Here is an 18,953-nt window from a genome sequence, read left to right on the forward strand (position 1 = left end):
AAACATCATACTATTGTTGTGAATCCTCTTTATGTTAACAATAATACTGTACTTTAAGTCATAAAATGAAAAAGTTAGAAAAGGAAATACAATATGGATGCATGATTGTCTTCCTTCTATATCGACCCCATTGATATGGTAATAAAGTCATTTAACTTTGCCAAGCCAGCTAAGTTTTACATTAGTACAAATTTGTGCCACCTTAACACTGAACTTTATTACCAAGAAGACCAATTATTAATTTGATATAAAAGCCAGAAGTCTCTTCAGCTTAATATTACAGGGTTTGATTATTTTGGTCCTTGGAAGTTTTAGAATGTTTGGGTTGGTAGGGAGGCTGAAAGACAAACTCATACTTCTGTATCAACTAGTGGACTCTAACTGAAGGTTTACATATTTCTTCCTGTTTATACCCCCCCCCCCCTTTTTTCCCAAAGGTGAGGATGAAATTTTACTGAAGAATCTGGATAACAGAGAATGGATCTAATCCATTTCTAAGAATATCTGGTCAGCAACTGACTGTGATTCTAAATATATCAAAATGCTATTTGCTAAGCCTGGGAAAATTCTGTCTCTGCTCACTTGATTTAGCCTTAACCTGTTGAACTTGGAGCCCCAGCAGGAGCCAGAGGGCAGCATGTCGCATTCAGGCTTTATATGCTTGAAGAACAGGATTCAGGAGAAGGCACTAAGTACATAGATTCCTGGGTTAGGAGGACTGCTAAGTGAATTTTTGTTTGGTCAGTAATGCATATAATTTCAGAAGATGAAAATTATTCTCTTATCCTTCTTTTTAATAGAGCTAATCTTAGAATACTTTTGTTATGTTTCCTAAGTCACCCCCAATAATGATGCTGATTCTAGGAGGGGCCAGAGGACATCGCCTGGTATAAGAAGCACTGTGTATATGCTTGCTTTGAAGGGGTGAGGATTTCTTTCCTGTGTATTATGGACATTTAAGTGTGGCTGGATCTCTCAGGGCACGTTCTCTACCCCATGGTTTGAAATCAGAGTGAAGTCAGACGGCAGACAGAGGAAACCTTCCATTTTCAGAGTTTTTGACCCCAAAGACAGCTGTTGGGCATGGCTAACACTGCCCCCCATCCCATTTAAGACAAATCAGGTTAAGTATTTTCAAGCCTGGAAGAAAGGCTCAGTTTTCTAGAATGGTCACTGAGGACACCCTGAGCTGCTCTGTGTGTATAGAATTTGTTTTCTCTTACTCAAAAGAAGGGACCAAGCCAGGCGATACTTTGGTTATGTATGTACTTTCGGAGGTAGCATAGCATTGTGATCATTAATTCCAACTTTGAAGTAGATTGACCCTGGGTCGGAATTCCAGCTCCGTCACTTATCCAACTTTGTCATTTTCTGCATGTTACTTAATTTTTCATATCTGTGTCTCTCCTCGTGAAGCGAGAACAGTAGTAGTACTTACTTCAAAGGCTTCTTGTGAGAATTAAGTGGGATAATTCACGCTAAGGACTTTAGCCTGGTGCCTGCTAGTCTTTTAAGGATTATCGTTATTATCCCTATCCCAAGACTTCTTGGGTTTTGAGATATTGGATGTCACATACCTTTTAAATCTCACAGTTTGTCCATAAGTCAACACCACTACATGTCAGAGGCACCGGACACACGGGATCCTCATACCAGCAAAGGGAGAGCTGAGGCTCGGGGGTAGCGCCGTCATTATCGAAGGCTCGGGATAAGACAATGACTGAACTGGACACACCAGCCAACCAAAGAGTCCAAGTATTTTGAAAGAACAGTTCCTTCTTTACACAGCTGTCCTTTGCGTTTAATCTTATAAATAGGTTTAAAGGTGTAACTCTTAATATTTACCTTTTTCTTTGACACCGAATTGCCCCCACCTGCCCCCTCTGAGGCTGTGGTTCCCTCAAGTTCTATTATTGGCAGTGTTTTTTCACTCTGATAAAGAATCCAGAGTACCAGGGGAATGTCCTCTTCTCGGGCAATTTATTCTGTACAACAGTGTCGGTTATGTACTGCCCTGGTTAGTGCTTTATGAACAAGAGCACGTCTGGAAAGCCATCACTTACTGTATGATTCCCACGTAGTTTTCAATCTCTGTCAGGGGAGCCTTCCTCCAGTTTTTTTTATATCCAATCACCAGAGTGTTTGGTTTCATTCTTCCTAAGCCCGAGGCCTAAACAAAGGAGATAAACACATGGGCGATCCTTACCAGACCAGGAAACTACCATTACAAATGAAAAATAATGTGCAAAAGAGCACTGAAGTAATGTTCTGAAGATTCTGAAGATTAGATTACATTTTAGTGCGTGTCCTTCATGCCCGTACCCAAGCATAAAATAGAAAGATTAGTTCTAAATCATCTCAGCCATAAATGGATTTTAGATGACAGAAATGTAGTTTTCTAAATTAGCAGTCATTTGCATTTCTTCTGATACACTCATTAAAATGGTTCAATAATTTAAAATCAAGTGAGGGTTGGCTTAACTGTTGGCATGCATGTTGTAACTTAGTGGTTCAAAGCTCATTTCCACCTGCTGTATCTATAATGTCATTAGCAATAAAAATCCATGTTTGGAAAATTCTTACACAGAAGGATCACTGAAACTTCTACTTATATTATTTATTGAAGAATAACTGAGCTGTGTTTCCAGAACCTAATCCTCTTACATGACAGTATCATTAACAGCCATCTTCCATATCAGAAGTTTCATTCCCCTCATTAGATGACAGGATATGGCTTCCAGTTAATTAAATTTAATCCAGCAATGTTACTGAGCACCTATTAATTGCAAAGTGCTATGTCAGGTGCTGTGAGAGAGTGGTGAGGCATATTCTTTGGCCTGAAGGAGCTTAGAATAAGGTTGAGGTGACAAGATATATACAAATAATTATAATTCAAGTGCAAATGCAGTAGGAAATCATATGGAAGCATAAAGGAAGAAAAATTGAATTCCAGCTAAAGATTCATGAATGATTTCATGGGAGAGGTGGCATTTGCTTTGGGTCTTGCAGGTTGATTAGATGTTGCCACGTAAAGGTAAGGAGAGTAGTAGAAATGAAGGAAGGATATTCTGGGGCACACGAATGGTGAAACAAATGACCAGAGAGAATTTTAGAGAGGACAGTAGCAAGTGGAAGGAGATAGGCATTGATGGAGAGTTCCTGAAATAAACTTTGCCTCCACCACATTTGGTGTATTGCCCTTCAAAATGTACAAGTAGCAGGAGGGCTCCTCAGAGCTGTCATCTGGCCCTTGGCAGGTACGTGGCAGTGTGGATGTAGTCTTTTCCAAGCCTACAGTTTGGGGATGTGGTCATTCGTACCATAATTTCTTAGATGCAAAGAAGGCTTTATACAAAACGGTGTAATTGTGAGTGCTTCTCTTTAATGCCACTCTGTCCTGCCCTTTCTGTCATGACCCCTCTGTACTCCTCTTTTCTTTGAAGAAATTCATGTGCACTCGCTTTATGCATTGTCAAATTTTTTACAATTTCTTCTGGATTAATATATTAACTGTTTTCCAAACCAATGTCTTTTCTCTCCCTGTTTTTATTCTATGTCTGTCCTCCCATTAGGAGCTGAGATTTTTTAAAAAAATTATTTTACTAATCTTCCGTGATAATTTTGCATTAAATGTGTAACCTTCCCAACATATTTAACCAGAGCTACTGAAAAGTAACTCACTACTGGAAGAAAAATCAGCATCTTCCAAAGACATTTATTTCCATGGTTTAGCAAATTAATAACAGATGAAAAGAGGCTCGTTGAGGGCAACAGGTCTTTCAGAAGTGGTTTCTCTGCACGTGCAGCTGCTTTGCGAGTGTTCTTCAGGGATATTAGAGACAGGAATGCATCAAATTCTCCTACTCTCCAAAATATTAAAACTTAATCAACGCTTTTTTCTTTCCTGTCTGCACACCATGAGAGTAACCTGCATGCAATCCTGAATTTTGACACTCTTGTGTATGGCAACTCGGAAAGTTAATACATCATTTAATGTATGTAGAATCATGTTTTTCCAACCATATTAAAGCCAAAATTATTAGAAAGCCAAGCCCTACAGCTTCTGAGGTTCTCTTGGATTCCTATAGGATTCTCTGGCCCTCTAAATTCTGAAGATCAGAACTAGGGAAAGAGTCTATATATTTATTATAGAAGGGGAGGAAAAAGCAAAGCATAAGGGAGAAAAGAGGGAAGAATTGTGGGCTTTAGTGTTGAACCACAGAGATGATTACATTTAATTTAACATTCTGGAAATAATTTAGGAGGATAGGGAGATTTTACACCCAGATCACCAGGCATTTATTTAGTCTTGCAGCTGCCCTCACACCATTTACAAAAGAAAAAAGGAAAAGAATGCCTGACTTGAGCATTGCTATATGCAGTATGAGATGTAAAAATAGTTTGAAGTTTTAATAAGATCGTGAACATCGTCAACCCTCAGAACAAATTTGCATTTCAATAAGTATGGGGACAGAATGTGTGCTGTTGGCCAAAGGCAACCTCATTTTCCATTTCCAGTGTGTCACTCATAGTTCACTGTAATAGAACCTCTCTGCTTTTGTTTTGCTTTGCCTATCCTCAGGAATTCGAAATGAATTCCTTACCCATCTGCATTGATCTCTGATGCTAGTCTACCTGGAGCCATTCCATTTGGGAGCTTCATTAAAATGGAGTGCTAATTGTCTTTCGACTCTGTCTTCATTCCCTCAGTGCCAGCCTTACCTGAAGGAGACTCCGGACACCATCTCTGAAACAATCTGCCGCCACTGCAGCATAAAAAGCCTTGATTTTGTTCTTTATAAGCCAGGCCTGCTTTTTTGCCATGCCACTGTTCATCTCTTTAACACACAGCTTGCGCGGTCCCTGTACGACACAATGAGATATTGGTTAGCAGCCCTGCTGTTATACATCGCACTGCTGTTGTTTTCTAAAGGACAAAAATAGCCAGCAATGCCCCATCGAGTTAAGAAATGGGAGAGAGGGGAAAACGCCTCACTAAACAGGGTTCACACAAATTCAACCTTCTGGAGAGGACCTGGGCTGCTCACATTACTCACTTTCCAGGCGGAATGTCTTGTCGTATTAACACCTGCTTAATTAACTGCCTCATGTCAAATGAAAGAAAGAGCTGAGGGCATCGTGGCACCTGAGAAAAACACTGAAAATGTGATTGAAGAAATTCAGGATAAATACACAGTCAACCTTTGACTCAATAGCGAGAGCCACATTCAGCAAGGAAATCTCACCTAGAGCCCAATTTCAAGAAATGTGACGGCACTCCTGGGAGCCGAAACATGGTGAGTTGCAAATCCTGGCATGAACTACCACATCTTGACAATTCTAATAGGCTCTTTCATTGCTTTTGTGTGTGGTGAAGGTACCCTCACACCACTTCTCCTTGTGTAATGTTGACATACTCCTATTCAAATGCACATTTCCCACTCACTCAATGAAGTTGATGGGAACACAAGTTCACATACCTGTGGCATAGGAAGAATAAAAGAGATTAAGAGACAAAGAGGCAGGTGTGGTGGTGGTAGATGAAGCTTTTTATAATTTAAAAATGAGTTCTGGAAACTCATTTTTAACAAAAATTTCTGTTCTTGCTTCTGACTCCTTAAAAGTCCAAGCTAGCTCTATTCTTTGCATGTTTCAAATCAATCCAAAAGGTATTTCTGATTATCTAGTATGTGTCTGACAAGGGTACAAATCTACTACTTTCCTGGAAATTCTTTCAGTTCATGAAGAGATTTGGTATTTTATTGAATTGCCTTAGATTTCTTACTGACCACCTGAGGTCTTAGTAAAATGCAGTGTGTAGGACAGGAATGGGGTTCAAGTTTCTGCACTTCTAACATACTCCCAGGTGACACAGATGCTGCTGGTCCTCAGACCATGCTTGGGGTCGTGGGCTTAGAGGGTCTTGGACTAGAGGGAAAGAGCTTGGTACTATGAAAAAGACACCAGGTTTTGTCGTCAGACAGAACTGGGTCCTAAGCTTGGCTGCTTTGGAGGTAATAAATGATCTCTGAGCTTTGGTATGTTATTCTGGAAACAGGGATCAAGTCTATCCTGCAAGGCTTTTTCAAGTAATCGTGATAAAGTGCCTAGTACGGTGTCTGGAATAAAGTAGGTGCTCATCCAAAGTTGATTTTTACTATCTTAAATGAGTGCTCACAATCTTGTCGAAGCCCCAGACCTAGTCCCACCACTGTGTTTGTTCCACAACAGTTCTGAGAGAGCAGTGAACAGGGAGCCAGACCTGGCTCTGGCACTGACTAGCTGATACCCCGGGTGCCCCAACTGTCTTCTCTTGATGTGAGCTCTACATTTGGAAGAATAAGAAAGTTGTCTAGGTCATCACCATCCAGTGTGATAGCCTGTATCCGTATGTTGCTATTGAGCTTTTGAAATGTGGCTGGTCCACATTGAAATGTACAGGAAGTGTAAAACATACACTGGATTTTGAAGCCTTAGTATGAAAAAAAAAGAACGTAAAATATCTCATTAATATTTTTATGTTGATTACATATTGAAATGATAACATTCTGGATGCATTGCATTTACCTGTGTTGATAAAAAAATGCATAACCTAAAAGTTGAAAGTTATGTTTTATTCGGCAGACTTTCTGAGGACTCCAGCCTGGGAGGTGGCCTCAGATGGCTCTCAGAGCCTGCTCCAAAGAGGCAGGGGAGGAGCCAGGATATATAGGAGTTTTGCCACAAAGCCCAGGTAGTCGGCACATCAAAAGATTACTGTTAATTAAAGAGAACCAGATACCTCAAGTTAAGGAATTTAGCCCTTTTCTGTGTAAGGGAAGGTGCAAAAGTGTGGGCACCTTGAAATCATTTCTTTGATATGCACCTAGCCGTCTAGGGCCAGTATCTCGTGCTTTCCCATCCCAGGCTCCCTCTGGGGGCACCACTGGGGGTGGCTGCAGAGGCCGGGCTGCCTGCTCGTCTTCATCCTGAGTTCCCTCTGCTCACTGTTGTGGGCGGTGGTGGTGCCTAATGGCTTGGCCGCAGCATCCTTTGTTTACTGATACGGCAGGCAATGTTTTTCATTCACATCTGTTTCTTTTTACTTCCTTTAATTGGCTACTAGAAAATTTGAAGTTCCATTTGTGGCACATATTAGTTTTCTATTACACAACACTAGATGTTTTCTGGGGTTTCTTCTACTTTCATATTCTGTTTAAATTGGATTAGATTCTTTGTGCACTTATTTTTACCAGAATACTTTCTAGAATATAACAATACATCAAAACATGTAATATAAGTTTGGCTACCGTACATTATAGTTAAAAAACAAGAACCTCCAATAGAGATGGAGATGGTTAAGGTATAGGAAGGGTGGTTATTAAACCAGAAGACCTAGCCTGGGGAAGACTTATCATTATAGATCAAATTTTGCTCAGGGTACTAAACTGTCAATTCATTTTGAATCACTACTCCTTCTTCAGAATTCTAGGCACCATCAATTGCAAAAGAAAGAGGAACTATTTTATTCAAGGAAGCTGAAGGGTAGCAAAAACCATGAGACAGAAGAATGACCAACAGCTGGGAAAGGTATCAGACCATCAGTGTATTGACTTGTGTCACAAAGACTGTGACTCCTTGGGGAAACTGGCATTTATTTAAATAAATATAGTCTAATGTGTAACTATTAGTATTAGAGAAATCCAGATTAAACAATAATTGTGACAGAGAGATTTACTTTAATGCCTAAATTTGCCATATTGAGAAGTCATAAAAATATTTCATGCAGGATCTCTCTTTGCTAAAAGCGGTTATAATACCCTTGTAGCACACTTACTAATGTGAAGCGGGCTGCAGTACAAATGTAGTATGGAAAAAGCAAACAACAAGAGGGGAAGATATCCTGGAACGTAGTTATTCAACATCCAAATACGTCATAGTCACAAAAATGGATTTTACCACCCAATTAAAATATTATAGAGGTTAGCTCAGTTAGGATCCAAAGTATGAGTATATAAATTAATTCAGGATTTGAACAAAGATGCTCTAAGAATTTTGTATGTATTGTAACTCTGACTTTGATTGAGAAGGGAATTCTAATTATTTAATCTGGAGAAGAAATTGATGTGACACTACTTCAAATAAATGAGTATTATGAAAAAGAATTTCCACAGGGTTTCCAATATCGTGGGGATCAAACAGAGGAATTTGGGTCAAATGCAGTGTTCTTTCCAACTTTTATATTTTAAAACATTGAGAGTCCTATTGCTCTGTCTTTGCTTTCATTGCCTCTCTGGTTGGAACTGTGGGAAAGAAAAAATTTCCCTTTCAAATCAGGTGCATATTTCATCTCACCATGCATCCCCGTGTCCGCTCATAGGTCACTGCATTCTTCCTGAATTTTGTCATGTCATTAATTTATTAGCATCATGACAGAGATTCCATGACTAAAGAAGAATAAATGTATCTTAAAAAAAAGCATTTTTTTCTTGATGGAGCATAAATACCCCTTCTCTTTTCAATTTAAGAATTTGTGAAGACCTCTTGAATTGATTCAGGGGCTCACCATTTTCCAAGGTCCATCACAGCAAACAGGTGGCAAGTCAGTGATTCAGAACCTGACTGTGTGTCTCAAAAGTCCGTGAGCACCAGCTTCCTAAAGTTAAAACTTAAACTTTTATCTCTCAATATCACCGCTACTATTTAACCTTTTTCACAAGGTTGGCCTAATCATCAACCACTACGCTTTTGGGAAAAAAAATTTAATAAGTTGACTTTCCCTACGTTGCTTTCCATCTGTTTCTTGGTAAAAATGATTGACGACTGAGCGTGAGCTGGAAAATGGTGACAGCACCTACAGCCCCAGGAGCCCACAGAAAGTAACTACCTGGGAAGTCATTAACTGATACAGTAACTATTTTCTGTCCCCAAGAGAACACCTGGCACCTGGGAACAAGACCTTTGGGCCTTGCTGGGAGAGGCCAGCACAGTGATGTGCAAAGTGGTCCAGTATACACATCAAACAACCAGAGCCATTAGTGGTATAGACTCAAGTACTTACTTGCATGAAATGATATTCCAGAATCATACTCGTTTATTATAATTAAAGCAGCAAAGAGTTAATTAAAAGCATTATCTCATCTCTATAAAAAAGATCTTTTCTCCCTTGCTCATATATGACTGTTTATATTCCCAGTTCACTTCTCCTATCCTAAAGGTATTTTATTGTCTCCTAAACTAAGTTTTCTCTAAATTGCTGGAGAAGAAAAACACCCCCAAACTGCTTATTCCATCAAAACTGGCTCTTGTATTATATTGGCCAAAATGAAATCCACTAATCCAGGGTACCAAAGTTGATAATACGGGAGAAGGGTGCTTGATAAGATTTTTGGAAATCCTCTAGGGTCACGGTTGGTCATTACTTAACCTGTCAATCTTGTGTAGACAGTAGGAGTCCCTCTACCCTCTATGGGATAATTACCTTGAGTTGTATTGTTTGAGTTACTATCCCATAAACGCACTGAGAGAAAAGAGAATATGACCAGCTTGCTTCATGCAGCATTTAGAGTATTGCCATGTGTAAAAAGATGCTTAAATGCCGGTCATGGTGACATGTGGTAAATGAATCCCTGCATCATGGCACAGTCGACTGGCCCCAGGGTAACACAGCTTCCTGACAGCTCTGTTCCCTGGCAGGTATTGGAAGTCTGGGGAGTGGTACCTGATTCTAACAGCACGCTCAGGGATGCAGGTCTGCTAAGGAGGTCTCCTCGTGGTGTAACACAGAACGCAGTCGGGTGACTTGATATCCTGGCTCTGCCACTTTCTTGTTCCTGTGTCCCTGTGCATAATTTAATTTTCCTGGATCTGACTTTTCTTATCAGTAAAATGAGAACAGAGCTTCTTTTCCTTTCTGCCTCACTAGACTGTTCTGTAGATGAAATATGAAAAATTGTAGGAAAACATTTTGAAGAACAGGTAAGTATTATAACAATACATTGACATGGCTGAGAATTCTGAGTGGTGGTTGTGCGTGAGAGAGAAAGAGAGAGAGAAACAGACAGCGAGAAATATACAGAGAGATTGAGAGAGAGCGCTTTGGGAACACAAGTAGAGAGGCAGGCTGGTTTGGAGAACTTGGACTTACTATTTTGTTATAATTTTAATGGCTTCTCCTCACTTTAGTGATTGGTGATTGGTCAATAATTATGGTTAAATGTTTAGCATCGACTTTGAACACCTCCTGGGAAGACCACCAATAAATTACCATTAGTCCACCACATACTTCCTGAACAAGAAGGAACTCGTTCAGCTCTGAGTGTTTATCTAAGGCATGGAAAACTTGGTGTAGCTCCCTAGGTATCTGTAGTGTCATCCAGTTTATCCAAATATTTAACCTCAATGCTACGTGCTGTCATTTAAGGCCAGTGTGTCTGGCTCCCTCCTCATGGGTTAATCTATATACTAGTGCTCTCTAGCTCATTCTATCCTTTCATATTTCTGGGGACAGTTATCACCCCAAATGTTTTCATTTGATTTCTGAGCCAGTTCTCTTTTTCTCGACTCAAAGGCCATCATTTGGAAATATTTATCATTTTTATTTCGTCTCCTGTGAAATCTGAAATGCATTTTATCCACTCGTTTAAATTCGGGGTCATGGGCCCTTGCTAGTCCTTGTTACATGAATCAAGGCCGAGGGTTCTCGTCCAAACTGCCTTGCCAGTCTTCTGTCACTGCGGGTACCTGATGGGCTCACCTAAAAGAGCACAAGTGAGCAGGGAGGGAAAAGCACCTTCTGGGGTGAAGTGGTTCTTACCACAAAGACTTCGCAGCAGATGCAAAGGCCACTGTTCTTGGTAAAGGCGTGAGTTATATCCAAGAGAGCAGGTCTCGTCATGGGTCCCCCTGTTAAGACAATGCATTGGGGCCTGGAAGTGGAGAAGAGAAGAGGTGAGAATTGGCCATGGCAGGAAGCCTGTTAGCCCAAAACCACCCCCATGGAAAGGACTGGTACAGAAGGCTTGGCAAAATGGGACAACCGCTCTCCTAAATATTTCTTAGGTCTCTCACCAGAAGTCTTGACTCATCATGACTTCCTGCCCATCTTGCCATCTTTGCATTCTCAGTTTAGTTAGTGATGGTAAAACTGCAAAGTAAGGAAAAGGTAGTCTTGTGTTCCCTCTATCTTCTTCCTCTGGACGTCACCTATCCCAGGTCCCCAACACAACTGTCCCTCTCCAACCAGTATTTTCATGTTATCTTCCTTCGTCTTCCTTGCAAAGCTTGTGTCCTGAAGTTCCATTCAAAATAAGGTATAACTAATGAAGAGCTTAAAGTGTAACTGCCCCTAAGGGAATTCGGTCAGCCACAAAGCCTTAAGCTGAATGGAGACAGCAACAAAGGTTAAAATGTAGGGGGGATTGGGGACATCTTTCTGAAGTCACTTCATTGAGATCACCTCTATCTCTGTGTATGGAAGATGGCAGCCAGCACGAGGAGGGTTTATACTTGGAGCATAGCTCAGCCTGGAAGAGAAGCCCTCGTTCATAGGGGGTGCTGTTTAAGTTTTGCAAGACTGCCTGTCTTACATAAAGCATGTCAATAGTGCATTTGTCTCCCACAAAGGAAAGCCGCTTCTAACGTGGAACACCACCAGGATGCATGAGAAGCCAAATTTACCTGAAATTTTTCACGTGGTCTTCCACTGTAGTTAGTCCCAGAGCGTTGTCTAAAGCACTCACGTAAGAAAGAGCCTGCGTGGATGAGCCCCAGTTCACATCTGTGGACGAAGGAGGAATGTGGCATAAAAGCACTGAGCTTCCCTCTGTCTACTGTGAATAATTTTTATAAGTCCTTCCCTTCTATGATTTTCCTTGGCTGTGTCAGCAGTGACAAGTGCCCAGATTAGAGAAAACATAAATGTAATATTTCCAAGAAAGAGTACTGTGTCCTTCTATGAACACTTTGTGAATTCTTAGAAGTGAGACCTCTCTTTCCAGGTAAGGATCAGACGTTCAAGCTGCAGCCCCAGAAATCATACTTGGTGGGAGAGGCTGTGTTCTAACCACATTGCAGGCAGATGGACCTGGAGAAGTGATCAGCCCCTGAATTAATTCAAGAGGTCCTCACAAATTCTTAAACTGAAAAGAGAAAGGGCATTTCTGTATAAACAGTATGTAACAATCTTTATATTTTGAGTAATAAAACCGAATAGCTCAGGAATTCTTACTTCTTGGTGTCTATGGAGAAGGTCAACATTTAGCAAGCATTTTAGTTTGATTTTTTTAGGACCTAATTTTCATAACAAAGGAGGCAAGCATTACCATGCTCTGCCTTTTAAAAAATTAAATATTAGGTGGATCCTTTAAATTTTGTAAGAAGCTCTTGATGGGAACGCACAGATCCACCCCAGACTGACTTCACAGGGGCAGTGTACGGGATCTTTGAGTGCTGGCGGAAGCATCCTCTCTTGATGGTGGTGGTGGTTACAAGACTGTGTAAGTCTGTCAAAACTTACAGACTGTACATCTAAAGTAGGTTAATACTACCACACATAAACTATACCTGATGTTAAAGAATGCATAACGTAATAAAGAAAAGCCACAAACCAAATCCCATAAGGTAGTTACAACTTTCCCAACTGTACTTGTGGTGTGAGGGTAAGGAGGGCGTGAGGGCAGCTCAGGGCCTGTCTGGCCCCTGAGACGGGACCTCAGAGTTCCACACGCCTTAATCTCTAGCTTCTCCCAACTTCAGTCCATTCTTCTCACTGGTTCTAAAGTTAACATCCAAAGTTTGGATCCAACCGAATGCTCTCTGGCAGCCTCCTGTTTCTCCAGATTCTTTAGCATTACATTTAAGTTGCTTGTTTATCTGGCCCAACCCACCCTTGCAGGCTCACCTCAGCTGCCTTCTCCTCGGCACCCAAGGACTCCATCGTGCTAAAGGCCTTGATGCTTCCTAAATACGCCACGAACTTGCGTGCTTTCTACTTCACTCATGTTTTCCCTTCTGCCTTAATAACCTTCTCTGGCTCTATCTGATTAACCAACCCCACCTTCTTTTTAAAGTAGCCTTTTTTAAAGTAGATTATTTGTTCATTCAACAAATATTTTTTTAATGCCTACGGAGGGCTTGACCCTGGGAACACAAGCCATGAACCAGGGGAGTTTTCTTGGACAACTCTAATCACAGTTAGTCACTTCCTCTCTTTTTCTCAGTGATTGTCCATGCCACTCTCACAGTGCTTACTCTGTTGTAATATAGTTAACTGCTTATGTGTGAGTCTGTGAACTCCTTGAGAACAGAGACTCTATCTCAATTGTCAGGACTTTAGAAGGTGTTATACTGGAAAGCTTGTGGGGTTTGGTACCACACACACTCTAGTTACGATGTCAGCTCCATCACATCCTATGGTTACCTCAGCGAGTGCTCACCTCTTTGAGCTCCAGTTTATTCATCCATAAAATGGGACAAATAGTACCTAATATGCAACATTACTGTGAAGATTCAATGAGTGCACAACATACCACAGGTGCCCAACAAGGTTAACTATTGTTATTATTATATGACATTATATTATTAATAGCCACTATATACATGGTACACTACACAGGAAGTTGCAAAATAAACGCTTGTTGAGTGGATAGACAGCTACAGAGCGCTTTGGAGACCCCATCCTATACAGTCTTTCTTATCTTACCTGGCTTCTTATAAGTCACATAGATATAGAGGAAGAATTCAATGACATAGGTGATGACAGCTGCCCACCAGTTGATGACAAACATGACTGCACAGCACAGAACAGCTCCAAAAAGAGATACCCACATATTGTAAACACCATATGCAGGTCTCCATCCTGAAAATAAAAAAAAAAAATTCTATGTGCATAAAAGGAACTTCCACACTATTACCATCATACCACTGCATATTATTAGAATGCAGGTAACATGTTTTTTATTTTTCCTAGTATAAAAATCAGAACTTTTATGTCAAGTTCCTAACTCTGTTATTAGTTTTCTATGATCTTGGGTCCCAGGCCTATGAAGGTGTAATTACACAAAATAAGAAAGGTGAAATGTGAAAATGTGTCACTCATGGCCCCTCCACCCTTCCTGCATGCCCAGATATCTTCCTAAACTTTGAAACCCTGAGCATCTGATATCTATGTCATCAGGAGTTGAAAGGAGGCAGGAGAGATGGATAGAGTGGGGAATAGCAGAGTAAGTAGTAGCGGGGGACATTTTGCTGGTCCAAGAAAGAGAAGGTTAAGACAATGGGTTTATATGGAGAAGGCAGAGTCGTCATCAAAGTCAATCCACTGGCTTTGTGCTAGCCCTTCTTTTACCCTAAGAGGATCATGCTTGCCCTTTCAGAAATAATAATCTATGACAAAAGAGGGAGAAATGTTTCTGCAGTGGCTTCTTAAATCTGATGCATTAACATATCAGGTATTTTGCAAAGAAAATATTTCTCACCGTTCATATATGCATTGAGGTTTCCCGTGTTTTATTAGTTCCCTAAAATGAAAGAAGCTGGGAGACAGTATAGTATGGTCAGGATAAAGAAGCTCTGATTTGAAAAGCACATTTGGTCTATGGGTGAAGTATATTTTAAATTTGGAGTTGCCAAAACACAACAGAGTTTTCAGTCTTCAGGAGCAATTTCCAAAATGGCCACAAGATGGAAATAGCATTTCAAGAACGTTACTGGAAATGCCCTTATTTTTCTGAACCTATGCCTGTGTGTGTGTGTGTGTGTGTGTGTGTGTGTGTGTGAGAGAGAGAGAGAAAGAGAGGGAGAGGGAGAGGAGAGAGAGACAGAGAGAGAGGGAGGGGAGGGGGAGAGAGAGGGGGGAGAGAGATTTTCTGGGTTTGGTATCTATGTGTTTCGCTCTGTGTCCTTTTCTATTTTTCCTTCTCCTCTTCCTCTTTCTTTGCTTCCTTTCTGCTCTTACCCCTGCCAACCTCTGTTACTTAACTTTGTTTTTTAAAAATGATCATAACACGGCATAGAGGCACACATTTCAATGATGTGTTGTATTCACTGACTAGAACCTTCTGTTCTCTGCCTAAAAGAAGGCAACAAAACAGAAACAAAAATTCCTCAGTTATCTTCGGGTGCCCAGCGGCCTTGGGTGGGTGAAGGCTCTCCTTCCACCTATATTTTGTCTTACTGGCAGCATGTTTTCCAAAGGAGGTTTGAGACCACGGCAGGCCCTAAAAAAGCGGAGATGTGTTTATAACCCCGATCAAAGTCCTCGTAGTGAAGGAATTTTCTGAAGGTCGATAATGATAATGACACGTCTCTATTCTGGTTTGAAAGGCAGAAAAAGCCCCAATGGCTAGTGGAAGCAAAGAAGAGGTGAGAGGATGACCAGATAGGGGTTCTTCTGTGTGAAATTTTGCACCGCTTTAAACCACAGTCTGAGGGGCGCAGGGATGTGACCAGCTTCGGTGCGAATCTGCATTGACTGCACTCAGCGGGTAATTATGGGAACTACTCATCCTTCTCTGCTGCACCGTGGGCAGGAAACAAATTGATAGTAAGGGACTTTCAAATATATACATTCATTCCACTTCTGTGGTCACTTTCACCCTGGAAATAAATAGTGGTGTTTTTCTACTGCTAAAATAAATGTGGTTTCTCTTGCAGTGAATAATTTATTGCCGCAGGAGAAAATTGACTTTACGGTTGGTCAAAAAGGCCATTGCTCAGATGATTCTTTTTCTATTTCAGAAGTCATCCCGCAACCTACCAAAAGAAAGCGAATTACACTGCCCACTAGGATATAAGGAAACATATAAACACAGATTGAGCACTTTTCACTGACTTACTTCATTTTATTGAGACAAACTAGGTATTTGCTTAGGCTTATTTTAGTTCTGAAAAGTCAACTTACCTGGAGATTTGGCATAAGAGGCATGGAAGCAGGAGAAATTAATAAGTGCATATGAGGCCAGGAAGAAGTTGGAGATGATGGGAGCAATGGTGTTCAGTTCCGCTGTGAACAAAGCAGAATTGAGTGTGTACATATGAGTGATGAGACCAGGGGCTGAACAGCTGTTACAGCCTGGAAGCTTGCCTTTATTTGGAACTTGAAAACATAGCTAGCATCTGTCAAAGTTTAAGAAGTTAGTGATTTTTCTTTGGGGCTGCACTCATTTCCAAATATATTTTTATCCAGGGTTTCCATAAAGTGAGAAACAAGGAAACTTACCAGTGAGAAAATAGACAATTAAGACCTCTACCTACAAAAATTCAACTGGAAGTGGGTAGAGTGGGGACCAGGCAGACGACAAACTCCCCTGTGCCTGCTGCAGAGGTACCAAGTCCAGGGTTCTCTACTGGTTCTGTATGCAATCAAAAGGTTCTGCACGGTGACAGGTTAAATGCCAGTGCACCAGAACCCTCTCACTGGATATGACTCTGCACCCAGCTTGCTCTCTGTGCCTTTCCGAACTCTTGTTAGTCATCTGCACTTTTTTCCTACTCTAGAGAGATCTACTTCTCAAGGTTTGCCAAAAAAGAGTTTTACCTCAGTAGCTAAATGTCCAGTATGGTTGAAGACTAGCTGAGTTGTTTACTGTATGATATAAAAAATAATTTAGAGACATGCTTGTTTATCTGAAGGTCAGACAGCTACCAACCTCAGTGATGCAGATGCAAATGGCAGCTGGTTGTGACTCTAGAACAGGGATGCCAGCAAGAAAGTAGGCAAAAGTAGCTGCTGTCAAGTTGGTGCCATGAAGCTGATCGACGGGTTCGGAGAGAGTGACTTTTAAGAATATTATCTGATTTCTACAACTTGTAAAATTTTGGGCTGTTTGATCACTTAAATGCAATCTAGGACAATAATTTGAAGTCCTAATGCTTAAATTACATAATTGAAACATTATCTACACATAATCACTTTTTGTTCAATTTTTTAAAAATCTAATGGAATTATGTGTAGTTATAGAGAATCATGACTTCCCCTCTTCTTCCTTGTAGAAATCGTACGCAGATTCGTGAATTATAGTCACTTCCTGGGTTCACGGGATGAGGAGGAGCCCTCACTGTTTCGCACCACTGTGGGCTCGGCCCGTCTGTGCAGAGTTACCATCATCCTCGTCTTTTCTTTTTTCCTCTCATACGCTCCACCGCAGTGGTAGTACCTTGGTGAGGAGGGAGGAATGTGCAGGCTAACGTTGACGCACGTGCCTCTCTAAGATTGTGCAGCTATTTCTATATTGCTTAGGGAGAAGGGGCCCAGATTTCTGCTTAAGGAGAAAGAGCTGAGGTAAGTGGCTCACAAACCTTAGTGGTCTAAGGATTTCAGGAACTTGTAAAAATACAGAGTCCTTATCACCAAGGATTCTGATTCTAACTCTGACGTTGGGCCTGGCAAGTCTGCGCCTCAACAAACCCACAGGTGATTTTCATTCTGACACAGGTGGTCAACAGACCACATTTTGAGAACAGACACTTCAGCTCTCTTGCTAGCTGCCAGACCAGGAGATGTAAAGACAGGTGGCATCTGGAGGAGACCGTGGGATTAGACAATATTGGGCAGATTGGAGGAAGGATTCAGTTGCATTTGGTTGGATGGATTTCCAACATTCAGATTCAAAGAAGAGATTAAAGTCCAAAGCCTGCCTCGAGTCCTCAAAGGCCCTCTACACACGGGGATTTCTCATTTCCTTCTTAGACGCACTTCAACATTCCCAAATGGGGTATTAAACATAAAACAGGTAATTTCTCAAGCTCAAAGGAAAACCCTATGAGTAATCAGAAGAATTCTTTGGCTTTCAGTAAGAACAAGAAAACTACAAACCAATAAGAATGAACGCCATGGCTATAACGAAAGTGAGGAAGTATCCTCTCAGGGGTTCATTGTTTTTCCCATATCCCTTTGCAAAGAACTGCAGGGCTTTGTAGATGTTGTCCTTGCACAGAGCCTAGTGGAAAGGAAGAGGAGAAATCCGTCACTTATATCTATGCACAGTCATTTTCCCTGGGTGATTCAAACAAGAAGATCTGGGGAAAGATGAAGGAATACACAACATGAGGCACGAGTTAACACTGTAGTTTGTCATTCTTTATGTTATTTGAATCGATCTTGACTATGTGGCAGACATAGCATTTGAGCCAGATGCAAACATTAAACTGTTTCGGAAAATGATGGAAAATGATTGCCGGTGAGAATGGATATTTCAGCTTGATCCCCGTTCAGCAGCAAACAGCAGGAGGGAGAAGCTACGCTCTTGCGCCTGTGTCACCTGGAAGACTTTGGGTGCGCTGACGAGGGAGGCCAGGGCCGAGGAGAGAGTTGCGGAGAAGATGCCAGCAGTGATGAGGGGGCCAAACCCTGACACCATGCTCATGACCTTGAGAAGAGAGGTTCCAGTAAGGAGACAGCAACAAGAAAAAAAAAATCTAAGCCAAATTTTTATTCAGATACTTCCCTCTCCACTCTCTGTGATTTGGAATCTCTAAGTTAATTGCTTCTAATAAGACATTTTTTTCCCTGCTTCATTCTCGAGTTAATAGTTGTTTTTTCAAAGTGAAAATAGCCTTCTCGTTGTTTATAAAAATAATATAAGATACTGGAAAGAATAAACAATGAAATGATTTCAAGGATTTTGACAACATTCCCCCGCTCTGTCTTTTGTGGGCATCTGTTTCTTGGACGATGGGAAATTCTATCCAGGAGAAAGTAGTATTTTAATAAGGTTTGGGGAGGGATCCAGCTGTTTACCAATCTTTTTAAAGGCATTAGCATTTCTTGTTCTTCCTGTACAGAGAGGCTTTTCAAATCTTTGCTTTGTCTGTGCTCATTAAACACAATTTTGGATCTGAGACATGATGAGATTCTATCAATTTAAGTCATATTTTAGAATAATGACTTCAGCTGAATTAATTTCTCTTTGGTGGTTGTTAAAATAGATGAGTAAAGCCTTCACGACAAATTTGCTTCTCCCTCTGCTCACCAG

General features: G+C 40.9%; 1 protein-coding gene across 4 annotated transcripts in view; it reads right to left on the minus strand.

Moving 5' to 3' along the window:
• SLC12A1 (solute carrier family 12 member 1) overlaps nt 1-18,953 on the minus strand; it is a 78,391-nt gene that overhangs the window by 26,378 nt on the left and 33,060 nt on the right. For all 4 annotated transcript variants that reach the window (XM_031453100.2, XM_031453101.2, XM_010998638.3 and 1 more), the window contains 8 exons: nt 18,240-18,347; nt 17,795-17,918; nt 15,881-15,982; nt 13,682-13,837; nt 11,659-11,758; nt 10,796-10,907; nt 4,723-4,863; nt 2,064-2,170 (listed from right to left, as the gene is read on the minus strand). In XM_031453100.2, coding sequence (XP_031308960.1) covers nt 2,064-2,170; nt 4,723-4,863; nt 10,796-10,907; nt 11,659-11,758; nt 13,682-13,837; nt 15,881-15,982; nt 17,795-17,918; nt 18,240-18,347 — 950 coding nt within the window. The remainder of the gene's footprint in view (nt 1-2,063; nt 2,171-4,722; nt 4,864-10,795; nt 10,908-11,658; nt 11,759-13,681; nt 13,838-15,880; nt 15,983-17,794; nt 17,919-18,239; nt 18,348-18,953) is intronic.

This window comes from Camelus dromedarius, chromosome 5, assembly GCF_036321535.1.
Source record: "Camelus dromedarius isolate mCamDro1 chromosome 5, mCamDro1.pat, whole genome shotgun sequence".
In the NCBI taxonomy this organism is placed as follows: Eukaryota; Metazoa; Chordata; class Mammalia; order Artiodactyla; family Camelidae; genus Camelus; species Camelus dromedarius.